Here is a 15,888-nt window from a genome sequence, read left to right on the forward strand (position 1 = left end):
ATTTATACACTTCTGTTAAAATTATTTTAGGAAGACAGAATTGTTTGAAGTAAAAGAATAAAACAGCTTTACTGGTAAAATTTGGGATATGGCTATTTTTAACATTCAGTGTTTTCCTAAGGGAAAAAAGTTCTACTTGTCCACTCTTTGAGATGTGAGAGGCGCTAAAGTCAGACCTTCTTTTAGATAACCTTGACCTTTCTCTAAGAAAGAATTTCTTGTCTCCAATGACCAGATTTAAGATTGATGTGTCAGTTGTGCATACTAGCTATTATAAGTCACGCTAAAGACATAGGGAGGATATCTTCAGATATTAAAAGCTTGGTTATAAGAAACAGCATTGTGTCACTTTGTGTTATGTTCTTGTGGTCTGAGTCTTATTTATGATTAAAATATAAGAATGGTTAAATTTGTTTTTCTTTTTTTAGGAAATGCCCAAATGCTGCAGTGATTGTTGTATTGATTTGCAGTTATTTTCATGTGACATATACACATTTGCCAAGTGCCACAAATGAAATGTTAATATAAAAGTTACACAGCTATTGTGGTGTTAAGCTGTGACTTTGAGCTGTGCTCGTAGAACTAAATTATCTTTGTAAAACAATTAATTAATTTATTAATTTTAGTAGGACAGTTATTAAAAAGTATTTTTTTAAAGACAAATTAAATTATTATAATAATGCTACATTTCTAATTCCAAATTAGATTAAATTAAGAATGCCTACTTCTCACTGTTGCCTCTCTTTGATTGACTGCTAACATTTAAAAAGTTTTGGTTACATTCTGGTAATTGACTTACTTTCTTTTTAGGTATTCAGTTGGTTAGTTGGTTAACTAGATAGATGTTTAGAGATAAAAAGAAAAATGCAGGCTCTTGTAGCTCTGTTTCAGTTTTATTTAGGTTGATGTATGCATGGACATTTAATAAGAATTGCATATTATATGAATCCTTGCTGTCGTTGCATGTTGTTGATCTTCTTTATTATTCAGCTGCCTCCTTGCCCTAAAATACATATACAATACTAGTAAAATATATTTTTATAAGAACATTTACATGTGCCACTGTGAGTGAATACTTACAAACTGAATGCCCTTTATTTAAATCTCACTCAAACGTACCTTTCCAATCTCTCTGCTTTTGGCTCTCAGCTTGTTAACCTGGGATTCAGCAATGTCAGCACGCTCCTGAGCTTCTTCCATTTCATGCTGCACTTTCCTAAACCTGGACAGGTGAGTGTTGGCCTGCTCCTCCTGTGATAGTAATACATGTCATCTCATTTAGTGTTGGTAATAAGGGGAACATGTTAACTTCAGGTTAGCAAGGAGCTTTTGTTTAAATTTGTAGAAAAGCAAACTTACCGACTCTTCAGCCTGCCTCTTATAGGCCTTTACTTTCAGCTGCAGTTTGTCCACAAGGTCCTGCAGTCTAAACACATTCTTCCTGTCCTCCTCAGTCTGAAGAGATTAGCCTTATATTAGAATGCATTTTTTTGTAATAAGATGTCCTCATGTTCTTACGATCCTGTTATACCTGGTAGGTAAGCTCCTTCACTCGTCTTTCATATTTGCGGACTCCTTTAAGAGATTCAGCAGCATGTCTCTGTTCAACTTCAAGTTCAGACTCAAGCTCACGCACCTAGAAAAAATGTTCATATAAACATTTTACTAAGCTCTTTTTGACATAACTGCTCAATTAATACTTTGACAGCATGAACATACCCTAGATTCGAGTTTCTGCAGCTGTTTCTTTCCACCCTTCATGGCAAGACTCTCAGCCTCATCCAGACGATGCTGCAGATCTTTAACTGTAACCTCAAGATTCTTCTTCATTCTCTCCAGATGAGCACTGGTGTCCTGCTCTTTTTTCAGCTCCTCTGCCATCATAGCAGCCTAATGTATTAGGAGTGTGATGAGTTTAGTTTTTAATACAGTTGTCAATCTTTAACCTGTATTTAATGAACACTCACATCTGTAATGGCCTTTTTTGCTTTATCTTCAGCATTTCTGGCCTCCTGCACAGTATCTTCCACCTCGCCTTGTATTTGAACCAGGTCTGCCTCAAGCTTCTTCTTGGTGTTGATTAAACTGGTATTCTGTTTTATTGAAACACATCAAGACCACAATTATTATTTACCAAGCAGTGTGAAATGAATAGCAGAGTTCAGTGTTACAACAGCTTACCTGAGAGTGCAGCAGTGCTACACGTTCACTGGCATCGACCAGCTCCTGTTCAGCCACTTTGCGGCCTCTCTCTGTCTGTTCCAGTGCAGTTCTCAACTCCTCAATCTCTGCCAGCATCAGGTTATTCCTGCGCTCCACCATGGCCACCTGCTCCTTCATGTCTTCCTGGCATCTAAGAGCCTCATCAAGGTGCAGTTGGGCATCCTAATGTGAAAGTTAGCATTGTAAATTCATGCATCAAGATGCATGAAGATTTCATTTAAAAGCATGGTAGCAAGGAAGGAGGTGCACCTTGAGCTGTCCTTGGACATTTCTGAGCTGTTTCTGGGCCTCAGAAGCCTGACGGTTGGCATGGCTCAGCTGAATCTCCATTTCATTGAGATCGCCCTCCATTTTTTTCTTGACCCTCAAAGCATCATTTCTGCTCCTGATCTCAGAATCCAGAGTGGTCTGCATGGACTCAATCACCCTCTGACTGTTTCTCTTGATCTGCTCAATTTCCTCGTCCTTCTCTGCCAGTTTCCTATCTATTTCACTTTTCACTTGTGTGAGCTCTAGTTGGATACGAAGGATCTTGGATTCCTCATGCTCAAGTGTGCCCTTCAAAATGATGTTGGATATTAAGCATTTTGCTGTTGAGCTTTGTCATTTTTCCAGTATTATGAGTTAATGTGCAGTCTTACCTCAGCTTCCTCAAGAGCAGTCTGGATTTCTGATTTCTCAGTTTCAACTGTTTTCTTTGCCTTCTCAAGTTCATGAATAGTTTTTCCAGTCTCTCCAATTTGTTCAGTCAGATCAGAGATCTCCTCTGAGGAGAAAAAAGAATATTAACTCAAATTTGCTTAATTTAACGCAACATTCTGGGGTTTCAATATGATTGAAAAGTTTCAGGCAACATACGCTGCAGATTCTTGTTTTCCCTTTTCAGGGTTTCAAGGTGGTCCAGAGCTTCCTCATATGAGTTCTTCATCTTGAACAGCTCAGTGCTGAGAGAACGGGTCTCTTTTTGAGCTCCCTCCAGTTCAGCCTGGCTTTCTTCATACTTCTGCTTCCATTCTGCTAAGACCTATAAAACAAGGGAGTAAATATAAGAAAGTTCTGCTCAATAAATAAACATAGTTTTATAGATTTTCAGGTGAGAAATATTCAACCTTATCAAAGTTCCTCTGCTTTTTGTCAAGGTTGGCTGCTAATGAATTCGCTCTTTCCACATCAATCATGAGGTCCTCCACTTCACCCTGCAGCCTCTGCTTGGTCTTCTCCAAAGAAGCACATTTGGAGTTAACAGCTTCAATGGTTTCCTCTGCCTCTTGTAAACGCTGAGCAAGCTTTTTCCTGAGGAAAGAGAATTGAGAGTGACGTTTTGTGTAGTGTCTGGTTTAGTCACTTTTTCCTCATCATTCATATTTATACATATATATAAATTCAATTTACTTGGCCTCCTCAAGCTCCTCAGTACGCTGGATGGCATCTGTCTCATATTTGGTTCTCCACTGAGCAACCTCACTGTTGGCCCTCGACATTCCACGCTGCAGCTCAGCCTTGGCCTCCTGCTCTTCCTCAAACTGTTCTCTGAGTAGATCACAGTCATGACGTGCTGATTGGACAGCATGAGCCAGGGCGTTTTTAGCCTACAGAGAAATGATTAAATGTGTTCAAAAGTCAACTCTTAAACATCTATCTATCTATCTATCTATCTATCTATCTATCTATCTATCTATCTATCTATCTAATTACCTTGACTTCCTCCTCAAGTTGTCTTTTAAGTTCCTCAATCTGCTGTGTGTATGCTTGTTTTCCCCTGGTCATCTGAGAAACAAGTGCTTCTTTCTCCTCCAATTGACGGCTTAATTCACCTTAAATATGATTGGCGATATTAATGACAAAATCAAACACATAGTGTAGCAGGATTTTGTGGTATATTGTTATTTAATTTACCATTTTCTGCCTGGAGACGTGCTTTATGTGCACTTATATCATTCAGTTGACGAACATGTTCATCATTCTTGGTCTTGATTTCACTCAGCTGGTCTTCTAGAGTTCGGCACATCTTTTCCAAGTTAGCCTGGAAAGAGAACCACACATGAGATGTCTGTGTAAGTGTTTTGACTGAAATTACCTGTTAACTCAAATCCTGAAGACAATCCAGGATTAAAACAATTTAACCATGTTTCATAATCTCAGATACCTTTGCTTTGGCAACAGCTTCCATGTTACTAGAGAGGTCATCGATCTCCATTTTATATTCACTCTTTTCCTTCTCTAGCTTCTGTTTGACACGCTGAAGGTTGTCGATCTGCTCTCCAAGCTCAGCAACACTGTCAGCTTGTTTCTTGCGAAGTGCAGCAGCCGTGGCTTCATGCTGCAGAGTGGACTCTTCCAGATCACGACGCATTTTCTGGAACTCAGCCTCACGCTTCTTGTTCATCTCAATCTGAGCAGCAGTAGCACCTCCAGCTTCCTCGAGCCTCTCACTGATCTCCTCAAGTTCCCTGGAGAGATCAGCTCTCTGTTTCTCTACTTTAGCACGAGCTGCACGTTCAGCCTCAATTTCCTCTTCCAGCTCCTCAATGCGTGCCTAAGATTTAAAAAGTTTGTTCTGTTTAAATAAATGACCTTGTTTGCAGAGCTTATAGGCATGACATTTTAAATCTCATTATTACTTGGAGTTCTTTGATTTTCTTTTGAAGTTGAGCTCCCTGGGACTGTTCATCTTCAATCTTGCTCAGAAGCTGACTTATTTCAAAGTCTTTTCTGTTTTTAGGAAGTCAGAAAAGACACATAAGTAAGGTTAATAATTTTTCACGCCATTTATTCTTATTGCTAGTATATAAATGTTTTTTTCACACTCACTTCTTGATTTTTTCATCAGACTGCTGCTTGTCATTTTCCAGGTCCATTATGGACTCTTGGGCCAGTTTCAAATCACCCTCAAGCTTCCTCTTGGCTCTCTCCAGGTCCATACGGAGTTTCTTCTCTTGTTCCAGGGAACCCTCCAGCTGTGTAAGAAAAAAATAATGACATCTGAACATTTACATTAAACATTAATAAAGTATTGCAAAGAAATTGGTCATACATCATCAACTTGTTGCTCAAGTTTGGTTTTTGCTTTGGTCAGAGTGTTGACTTTGTCTTCCTCTGCCTGGAGATCATCCAGAGTTTGCTGGTGTGCCTCTTGAAGGGCTTTCTTTTCCTTCGTGAGCTTGGCAATGCTCTCATCTAGGGATGCCATCTCCTCAGTGAGGTTCTTGACCTGTATAAAAGAATTTCAGAACAATGTGCAATTGGTTTGATTATTATAGATCATTTTTGTGTTAAATAGTTTTTGTAAGTAATATGGTTTACTTTTACTTGCATGTTTAGTGCAGAATTATGTACTTTAGTATACCTAATAAGTGTTTTTAAAATCTCAGCATATTTAAACTTGCAGTGTATTGTAACATAAAACCTTGTTCTCTGTGGCATGTTTCTCCTTTTCCACTTTGGCCAAGGTGAGCTCCAGGTCATCAATGTCCTTCTTCAGCTCAGAGCACTCATCCTCCAGTTTTCTCTTCTTAGCAGTCAGCTCAGCATTGATTTCCTCCTCATCCTCCAGTCTCTCATTTGTCTCTTTGAGTTTAGCTTCAAGCTGGATCTTGCTCTTGATGAGCCCCTCACACCTTTCTTCAGCATCAGCAAGGTTCTCAGTTTCCTGGTATTGTGCATATTGTTTGTGTAATTAACGTCATCCAAAGTCTGTTAAAAATCAGTAAACTCTGTTTGAAATACTTACAGATGTTACTTGAAGTTGCAGATCATTTTTCTCCTGTAGTAGGGACACCATTTTCTCTTCAAGTTCTTTCTTCTTGGCCAGTGCCTTTGCCAAGTCCTCCTTCATTTTCTCAAAGTTGTCCTTCATGGCAGCCATTTCCTTCTCAGTCTCTGCGCTCTTGAGAAGAGGTTTGATCTTAAAGTAGAGCTTCATCCATGGCCAGTGTTTCACATTCATGAATGAGCGAATGTTGTATTGAATACTGAAGATAGACTCTCTGGTAAAGAGAGATATTTCAGATGTTCATTAATTGCAACCAGATATTGCACTTGTATTCAATAATTATACCATATCATTGTGTAATTGACATAAATCTAAACCTACCTCCTCTCCATCATTTTAACAAACTCTCTTCTCATGAGGAAGCCACGGCACAAAGCTTGAGTCATTGTCACCAGATTTGCTAATTTCTCATCTCGCATTTCTTCAAGGGTACCCAGCAGACCTGCTTTGAAGAACACCTGAAGATTTGTTCAGAAAGATTCAAACATGAATCTGTACTCCAGAAAATAAATCAAAGGGAACAGAGTGCATACCAACCTGTGGTCAATTTGTATCTGGTAGTTGTAGAGTTTAAGAAAGGCTAAGCTGTATTCTTTCGAAATTTTTTCAGTGGCACATTTTTTTACTATCTATTTTTTATTTTATTTTATTAATTTAATTTTTGTTAGACAAATACTTACTTTGGTGTGTCCAAACTTGTACTGGGTATGATCTACATCAATTGAACCCAAGAGTTTCTCTGAAGCTTTTTTGTTGTCAATGAACTGTCCTTCTGGGATGACACTGGCATTTAAGACTTTGTATCTGAAAGTGGAAAAATGAAACATATATTTCAGAACAAATATGTATATATTCTCAATCTTTTTCCTGTTTTTTTTTTCTCGTTTCCAACTCATGTGACGAAGCAAATTATATTTCTATATAGTTCTATAATTATTGGAAACCATATTTCTATAAACAGTGTGATTCAGTATACCTCTGCTTAAAGTCACCATAGAGGATTCTGCTGGGGAATCCCTTTCTGCAGATTCTGATACCCTCCAGCACACCATTACACCTCAGCTGGTGGATGACCAAGAAGTTCTCCATCAGCCCTAGGGTTTCCCGGTTAATGGTAAAATGTGAGTAACAGTTCTTACAGTCAGAGATGTTCATACATTTTTCCTGTTTAAAAAAAACATTTGAAAATAAAAGACCCACCTGGAGTCTTGGACTCATTAGGAATCAAGCAACGCACAAAGTGAGGGTGAGTGCTTCTCAGGTTGGTCATCAGCTTGCCCAAGTTTTCCTGTAAGGATTACATTTATGACTTTGTTAGACAATTCTCTTGGCTACTTTACGCTATTTTTGATAGCTATTTTTACAATTTAAAGTTGTTTAGTAGTGGGTATGTTTATAATGAACCTAATAGTCATAATACACTGACTAAATATGCAGTTCCTTCTTTGGAATTTATCGACTGAACTTTGCACATGATCATAATTTCATAGTTGTTCTCACCCTGAACAGAGCAGACACAGTCTGAAAGGAACCACCCTTCTTCTTGCCTTTCTTTCCGCCAGTGTCAGCTGTTGACAAGATGAAATTATTGTTTTTAATATCCTACTATACTCTTAATTCTCTTACTTATTTTTATTTTTATTATTTTTATTTATTTATTCATTTATTTATTTATTTATTTTTTACAAATTTTATTCTTTATGTACTGGAGATGATGAGTTTGTTTTTATAGTCGGTAAAATTATTTAAATGTCTTAGATTTTTCAGCTATTGTTACAGTCTCAATAGTTTTTTTTGTTTATAGCCATCATTAATGAAGTTGAAATTGTCAGTGTAATGTTACCATCAGCACCAGCATGGGCTGCATACAGGTGGACCATGAGTTTGTTTGCTGATTTCTGGTACAGCTGGACCACAGAGTCGTTCAGTGGATCCTTGTTCTTGTCCAACCAGCCGGAAATGTTGTAGTCCACAGTGCCGGCGTAGTGCACCAGAGAGAAGTGTGCCTCAGCTTTGCCTTTGGCAGCCTTTGGCTTAAGGAAGATATTACTTTTTCCAAGATGCTGGTCATGAAGCTTATTTTTGAAGGTGACGTCTGTAGCCTTGGGGAACATGCACTCCTCTTCAAGGATGGAAAAGATGCCCATTGGCTGTTGGTGACAGATATTTATAATAAGTAATAACTGCAGCATTAAAAATTAACATAAGAATATTTCATTGAAATTGTTGACAGTAACTTACTTATTTTAGTGCAGAAAGATTTTTGTGTGTTCATTTCTACCTCTGTTAATGAATTCTTGTTATTTAACCAACTTAATTGCTTAAACACTCATTATTATGGGAAAAAAATTTTTTAGAAAGTATTTTGTTGCTTACATTGATGATATTATTGACACCACAATAAGTAGAATATAAACAAAGAATGATTAAAAAAATTACTTTGTCCTTATTCTGCTTCAATTCAGTGAAGGTAACAAATCTCTTACCTTCTCAATAAGCTCAATGCAGGCAGCCAAGTCCATACCAAAATCAATGAACTCCCAATCGATACCTTCTTTCTTATATTCCTCTTGTTCCAGCACGAACATGTGGTGGTTAAAAAACTGTTGCAGTTTTTCATTTGTGAAGTTAATGCAGAGCTGCTCCAAGCTGTTGAACTGTTACAAAAGATCAGTACATCAGACCTTGCCAAAGTACTGCAAAAAGCAAGGAAACACCTCAGTTTATGTGCCATAAAGAAAATCAGTTATTTACATCAAAGATCTCAAATCCAGCGATGTCCAGCACACCAATAAAGTACTGTCTTTGCTGCTTTGTGTCCAACATCTCATTGATACGGACGACCATCCACAAGAACATTTTCTCATAGACTGATTTGCAGAGGGCGGAGACAGCATTGTTCACCTGAAAATATTACACGTTGGGTTCTAGTTGTGTGGGGATAACTTATTTTTTTTTATCTTACTCAACGACACATTACCTGAGGTACAGTCTGGCCTTTGGTCACAAACTCATTTCCGACTTTAACTCTGGGGTAGCACAAAGCTTTCAGCATATCAGCTGAGTTTAGACCAAAGAGGTAGGCGATTTTATCAGCAACTGAAGTCAAGAAAACAATGTTATTAATTTATAATTTAGCTGCTTGTCCTAAATAAATATTGTGAATATTTCTAAGTGTACCCTCAGTGCCATCAGGCTCAGCCTGCTCCTCCCTCTGCTTCTGCTTGAACTTCATGTTGCCATGATGCATCACAGCACCGGTCAGCTTGTAGATGTTAATTTTCTCATCAGCGGTGAAGCCGAGAATGTCAATAGCCGTCTGTGTGATTAAAAAAAAAAAAAAAAGTGGAAAATTGCAAACAATGTCAAGCCATACATTTGATGTCACACAAATGTAATAAAATTGTGATTACATCTGTGGCGATGAACTCTTCCACATCATTAATGCTTTTAACAGTGACTTCACCCTGGCTGATCATTGGGTAGTCAAAGGGGTTGGTGGTGATGAGCAGTGCCTCTGTGGAAAAAAGTAAAATTATCTTATTAAACTTTTTTAGTTTAATAAGATTAAATTAAGTATTATGGTTAATTTAAAAAGAAACAAAAACATTTTGGCTTGGTTTAACTTTACCAAGCAGCTCTGGTTTGTGTCCAGTCATGAGCTGGTAGAAAATGTGGTAGCTCCTCTCAGCAGACAGCTGGAAGGTGACTCTTGACTTTTCCAGCAGATCTGTTGACCCAGACAATTAGATAAATGGTTTTGCCTGGTGTGTTCATTGTAAAAATAGTAGTTCTTTTCCTAGATTAATGTCCAGAGGTTTTTAGAATTTGTAAATTGTCTATTTGTATTTTTTTTGTACTTACATCTTCAAGTTTTCAAAATTATATAAGCTTTACACTTGTATATTACTTGTGATCCTTGTGGTGTTAGCCATTATCATTTCATACATATGGTTTTTCCATTAGTAAGTTGAATTTCACACTTTAATTTGATTTTAATCTTATTTGGTACATGATCAATATTGTTAATTATTCATTTATAATTATGGATATTCATAGTTGTTAATACTTACATGTTTCAATATCAGCTGAGGCCAACTTGCCAGTTTGGCCAAAGTGGATTCTGATGAATTTACCCTGTTAATTAAATTAAACATTATAGACATATATTTGCAGTATGTATTTGATAAAGAGTTTAGTCATTGGGCTGCATAGTGCAGTCCTTGATTTGTACATCCAGTATGTATGAACTTACGAAACGAGAAGAGTTGTCATTTCTCACAGTCTTGGCATTACCATAAGCCTCCAGCAGGGGGTTGGCTGCAATAATTTGGTCTTCCAGTGACCCCTGGTGATGATTGCAGGTGTTTTAATGAGGTGTCTGATGTCTGATTCTGTAATATAGCAATAATAATGATTCTCTTACCTGCATTTTGCCAGCAACAGGCTCTGCCTTCTTCTGTGTAGTCATAGCAACCATGGCAAAGTACTGAATGACACGTTTTGTGTTGACAGTCTTTCCTGCACCAGATTCTCCACTGGGGGTAGAACAGGAGAGTCCAGCATGAACAACTGTTCATTACAAGTGCATGTATCCAGAGATAAATATTCCTCATCATTAGGGAATTATTCTTTAGGAAGAGGTTTTGACTTACGTAATCAGGACTGACTGGTTCTCACGATCTAACAGAATAACAGAAGAGATTAAACATTTTATATAATGCAATCAGCTCTATATACAGTAAATGGAACATTTCGAAATAAAATAAGAACATCATACCAGTGTGCATGAACTGATAGGCGTTATCAGAGATGGAGAAGATGTGAGGTGGAGCTTCAATTCTCTTCTTGCCTCTGTATCCTTGAACAACGATAGCGTCGTACACTGGGAGCCACTTGTAGGGGTTCACAGTGACGCAGAACAACCCTGAGTAGGTCTGAAGGGAGAGTGAAATTGAATTTGATCAAGTTTATGTCACTACAGTCTCTTATATTTCTCCTTCATAACAGATTAGTTCTTGGTTCGACTTACGTAGATCATCCATGCTGCGTAGCGCTCTTTGAGGTTATACAGCACGCAGGGTTCATTGAGGTGGGTCATCATGGCCATGTCCTCAATCTTGTCAAATTTGGGAGGATTCATGGGATAGACGTCATCCTCCTTAACTGTGAGAGTCTATAAAATAAAGTGATGAAAAACCTCCAAATGGTTAGTTATGTAGGTTAATTGTTAGGATCCTTGCACTATTCGATTATTCACAATCTTTTCACTTACTTTGTGATCCAGAGTTTCGACAGTGGCTTTGCCACCCTCTTTACTCTTTAGTGTACCTTTGAGATACATCTCCTTAGGTTCAGCCACAAAGACTGCTGTCTTGGCATCAAAAGGTTTGTTCTGAGCTTCAATCCTCTCTCTTTCCGGCTTCCGGAGGTAGATGGCCGCCGGCCCGAAACACTCCATCTCACCATCTCCCATGATGGCAGGTTACTGTGGAGTCAAATAATATACATGTACCTTATTTTACTTTGGATAAAGCCATTTATTTGTTTTAATTTACAGTATGAATATTTGTGTGTGCTGCAAACCTCATGCAAAGATAATACTCTATGATACTAAATGTTCACAAATCTTATGATTTTTAAATAATTTCTTCATATTTTATAAAGAATCTTGCAAAATTTTATTTTCTATTTTACACATCACCTAAAAAAATACCCAGTAAATAAATACACATTAATCATTATGATTATTAACCCTGTACCTTGTTTGATGTCAAGAGGAGAAATTGGCAGATGGTAGATTGGCTGGCAGATTGGGAACACTGAAAATAAGAATAAATATCAGTTAAAATATTTAGTGCAAATACATTAATAAAATGCATAATTTTAAAAATTATAGAGTATTCAAAGATAATTCTCAAACACAGCACTGGACTGAAGAAGTTCCCACCTTGGCAGGGTGTTTGAGGATCTCTCAGTTCCTGAGCGAGTCTGTTATATAGCAGCATTACCATTCACTCAGCAGATCCTTCTTGCTTTATATGGTCATGTAGCATTAGTTGATGCAGTGTATTTTTGCTTTATGTAACACTATTAAGGACATCCCTCTGTGTCATACAGTGCTAATCGCTGATGTTTCTTAACAATATTTTTTCAATATATAAAATTTTCTCCATTTTAATAATATGTATTGTTGTTGTTGTTCTTTCCATATTTTTCAGTGCAGTGTATTATCGGGTTATATATTAAGATGAGCTTAAATATTTACACTTAAACTTTTTTCTATATATTTCTGATAAGTTTTGAATTGGTGGTTCTATTGATTATCATGTAAAAATATCTTATTTTTGAAATAGTTTTGTTGTGGTTTTTATTTTTATTCTCGTTGTTTTTAATTTATGTACTATTTATTTAGTAACTTTTTAAACGGTTCATGAGCCCAGTCATTTTTATGAGTTCTGGCATTGAAGAGTCACTAAAATCAGACATGAAGAAGCACTCTTGATTCCACTGGTGTTCATTTCCAAGGTCAGTGCCATCATTTCCAAAAATATAAATTACATCTCCAAGTAGTCAGTATTTAAAATCAATCATTAGTTCATTAATCTCAATTCTAAGTAAAACCAATAATGTATATATGTTTTGTATGAAAAAAGCTTGAGTAAATTTAATGTGAAAGAAAATGTATCAAAAAATTTAGTAGATTTTAAAATTTAAAAATAATTTTTTAAGTATATTTTTGAAGTTATTTCTGTTAAAAATGTTAATGTCCACAGTGACTCAATATCTCCGCATTTCATAGAAGTGGTACATTGGTATATTTTGAGCTTTTCTAAAAAGACAAATACAAATTTCATGGAACACGACATCAAAGCTCCCACCCAGATCAGCAGATGTTGTATGGCAGAATTTCAAAGTTCACGTTTGTGACCTAAACATTGGTACAAACACATGAATAAATGTGTTATCTGAAAAAGCATTAAGCTTTACGCCTCACTTAAAGAAGCTTTTTTTTACATATAATTTGGAAAAAACCCATTTAGATGCTCAGATGACTTGCACACACATCAATATTTAAGGGATCTAACATTTAGTGTTGTTTCATGCCAGTGCAGTATCAAATTAAAATGGCACAAATTTTAGTATAAGATTAATTACCAGTGGCTGACCATAATGTTTTTTTTTTTTCTAAAGAAAGATAATACGCTTTGGCAGTTGCTTACAAGGCATTGAAATTTAGAAGTGATTATTTGGATTCATAAAATGAAATGCTGAAACAGAATATTATAAGCAGAATGTTCCTATTAGGAATAAATACAAATATAGAAACCAACTAAAGGTCTGGTGTGGGCGTTCAGAATTTTGTGCACTTCAGATTGCAGTCTAAATAAGGTTAGTGATGCTACATAAGAGCTCTTGTTTGCTGTCATCTTCAAAGTAAGTCTGCTTGTTTATTCAATCTAGTGTAAACATTTAAAAGTACTTTTTCCTTTTGCCTTCAGTTTTTTAAATTGTACCTAAAATAATCACTATGTTACAATATATTTTCTTTTTGAAATGTTTAAAAAAAAAATTGTTGTGGCTGTTACCATAAAGTAGCTTAAATAAAATTAAACGTAACTTCAAATTAAAATTAAAGAGCCCATTGGACTAAATGTAACTTAAAATATAGTGCCCTGGTACAAGAGAGTTTCTGAATGGTTGTCTTTTTTAAAGACTGAATAGGCATAAAAATTCAAATATATTTATCAACTAAAATAAACCAAATACACGCATACAAGGCCTTTATAGTATAAATGCACTTGCATGCTGTTATACATTATCCGAAAGAAAATGTTATCTTAAATATATTATCTGGCATTAGTCAAGTGGGTTGTTAGCTTGTAAAGCAATTTGTTAAACCTAAAAAGAATGAACTTTGATTTTAATTTTTGATATACATTTGGGCAAAAATCACTGAGTTAGAAAATGTTCATAAAAGGTAATGTGCACTTTTTTATGGCTAATTACTCAAACAGTATTATAAGTAATTAATTTACATTTCATTTCTATTGTTAAAGCATCATCACATCCTATAGCATAAAAGGCTGAATTTCAAGGTTGTCTAAAAATGTATTTATAAACGGATATATGATTAATCTTTTAGGGAAAATCCAATGTATATTTTTGGATTATGTATCTGCTTGGATGGCTTCTTTGTGTTGACATTAAAATCAAATCTAAAACTTGAAGTGGCCACATGTGCCAACTCATTTCGTTGTCTTGCACAGTATCCTTATTTGGAGTACTAGAATGATTTAATTTTTTCTGCTGATGTAGTCATGTTTAAATGTGTCAGTATTCTAAATCCAACAGTCATGTTTCTAATAGCGGTGATGTGAGACATTTTCACAGTATCTGTTTCTGAAATGTAAAATCTTGATGTGGGCGTAATATTGTTGGTTGCTAATAGTTGAATTAATTGCTGTTATATCTTGAGCTTGAGTACCTGTGCATTTGGTGACATTCTTAAATGGAGTTTATTGTCCCAAGCCTTAAAAAAAGCAATTAAATATTTTTTTGCTCAATATTTCTGCCATTTATAAAGGTGCATTCCAGTTGTATTGTGGAACAGGATAAAGTGCCATTCCTAATCTAGATTTACAGTGTTGCTTCTCCTTTTTCTGTTGACTCCTTTCTCTGTTTAGCTTCACAGTGTTGCTTCTATGCAGGTGTGTTATTTTCACAAAATGGCTCAAAGTCAGGACAACATTTGCATTATTTACTTACAACAAAATAAAACTTATCACAAGCCAGTCATATTTTAGTCTTGCTTGTTGGTGCTTGGTTGAATTAACCATTGGTAGAATAAAGTTGTTAAATGAATATTTTTTTAATTAAAAAAGGCATGTTAGGAATTATGAAAACTAAGAAAAACATGACGTGACTCCAGAATCTCTGCTCTTGGCTATCAGCTTGTTGACCTGGGGCGATGTCAGCACACTCCTAAGCTTCCTCCAGCTCATAATGTAACTTTAAATTAAAAGAACACCTTAAACTTAATATAATGTATAGTTTGTTTCCACCTTGTTGGTCATTTAAACTCAATTAATTATCCTACTGTGTCTGTTTCATAGAATAAAATTGTTCAAAAATCTAAATGAACTTTTTAAAAAGTCAACTTTTATAACAAGCTTTTATAGTACAAAGGGTGTTTTTGTAAAAATATTATCCATCATTAATTAAATACACCTTGCATGCTTTTACTTGTGAAGCAACATGTAAAAAAAAAGAACTACAGTAGCTTTTCACTTTTTATTCACATTTGGGCAAAATGTCCACAGAATTTTATGTGCACAAGTTTACTTTTATTAGCATGGATATCTAGTCATTTAAACTGTCTTTAAACTAGTAAGTGTTTTTGTGTTGGTGCATCAACATGTAATGGAGTGTGTGGATATAGCTAGCACAGATAGCATCTGGATGTGGACCACTTCTGGCAAGGATATGGTTCTGTTGTCCCACTTGTGGCACTGTTAAATCATAATAAGAAAATTTTTATTATGGTTTATTTGAACTGTTCTTAGATGTTTAAGTGTTGTTTAGACTTTGTTCTTGATTGAAAATTGCAGAATATGTAAATATGCAATAATTGTTCAGACATGCAGGCAGACATTTGGCACCCAGGAGTGGGCTACTTATGGGTCATCATTCCATGTAGTTTGTGGGCAGATCAAGGTGGTAGAGGTGGGCTGGAACTGGGCCATAATCATTTTGTTATCATGGAGAGCTTCAGTACCTGTGTCCCATTTTTTAACATTCTTATAAGGAGTTCATTGTCTCAAGTCTATGTATTGTATGTAGGTTCATTCTAGTTGTGTTGGGGAACAGGATAACAGTGTTGCTTCTATGCA

At 36.0% G+C, this 15,888-nt stretch overlaps 1 protein-coding gene across 1 annotated transcript; it reads right to left on the bottom strand.

Annotated features, from left to right (window-relative positions):
* Positions 1 to 916: 916 nt before the first annotated feature.
* Positions 917 to 11,815, bottom strand: LOC128511290 (myosin heavy chain, fast skeletal muscle-like). The gene is made up of 40 exons (XM_053484067.1): positions 11,758 to 11,815; positions 11,271 to 11,483; positions 11,028 to 11,171; positions 10,776 to 10,932; positions 10,651 to 10,678; positions 10,422 to 10,533; positions 10,251 to 10,343; positions 10,069 to 10,132; positions 9,627 to 9,725; positions 9,409 to 9,512; positions 9,176 to 9,314; positions 8,976 to 9,094; positions 8,750 to 8,899; positions 8,482 to 8,652; positions 7,839 to 8,145; positions 7,496 to 7,563; positions 7,196 to 7,283; positions 6,972 to 7,089; positions 6,676 to 6,799; positions 6,317 to 6,453; positions 5,954 to 6,209; positions 5,630 to 5,872; positions 5,258 to 5,434; positions 5,035 to 5,180; positions 4,845 to 4,935; positions 4,370 to 4,759; positions 4,120 to 4,246; positions 3,919 to 4,037; positions 3,616 to 3,812; positions 3,333 to 3,516; positions 3,082 to 3,247; positions 2,865 to 2,989; positions 2,473 to 2,781; positions 2,182 to 2,385; positions 1,968 to 2,093; positions 1,720 to 1,890; positions 1,532 to 1,636; positions 1,360 to 1,455; positions 1,120 to 1,251; positions 917 to 1,003 (listed from the first exon to the last, which is right to left on the bottom strand). The coding sequence occupies exons 2-40, from the start codon at positions 11,469 to 11,471 to the stop codon at positions 983 to 985; spliced, it is 5,808 nt and encodes a 1,935-aa protein (XP_053340042.1). The 5' UTR covers positions 11,472 to 11,483; positions 11,758 to 11,815; the 3' UTR covers positions 917 to 982.
* Between the last annotated feature and the right edge of the window lie 4,073 nt (positions 11,816 to 15,888).

This window comes from Clarias gariepinus, chromosome 23 (genome assembly GCF_024256425.1).
Source record: "Clarias gariepinus isolate MV-2021 ecotype Netherlands chromosome 23, CGAR_prim_01v2, whole genome shotgun sequence".
Taxonomy (NCBI): domain Eukaryota; kingdom Metazoa; phylum Chordata; class Actinopteri; order Siluriformes; family Clariidae; genus Clarias; species Clarias gariepinus.

What these genes read in the sequence shown, in the direction of transcription:
- LOC128511290 (XM_053484067.1), bottom strand. Translation starts at nt 11,471, where the DNA reads ATGGGAGATGGTGAGATGGAGTGTTTCGGGCCGGCGGCCATCTACCTC. An exon ending in CTGGATTTGAGATCTTTGAT is followed by an intron (nt 8,653 to 8,749) that starts GTAAATAACTGA and finishes CTTTTGTAACAG; the next exon opens with TTCAACAGCTTGGAGCAGCT. An exon ending in GAGGAGCTTGAGGAGGCCAA is followed by an intron (nt 3,517 to 3,615) that starts GTAAATTGAATT and finishes CTCTTTCCTCAG; the next exon opens with GAAAAAGCTTGCTCAGCGTT.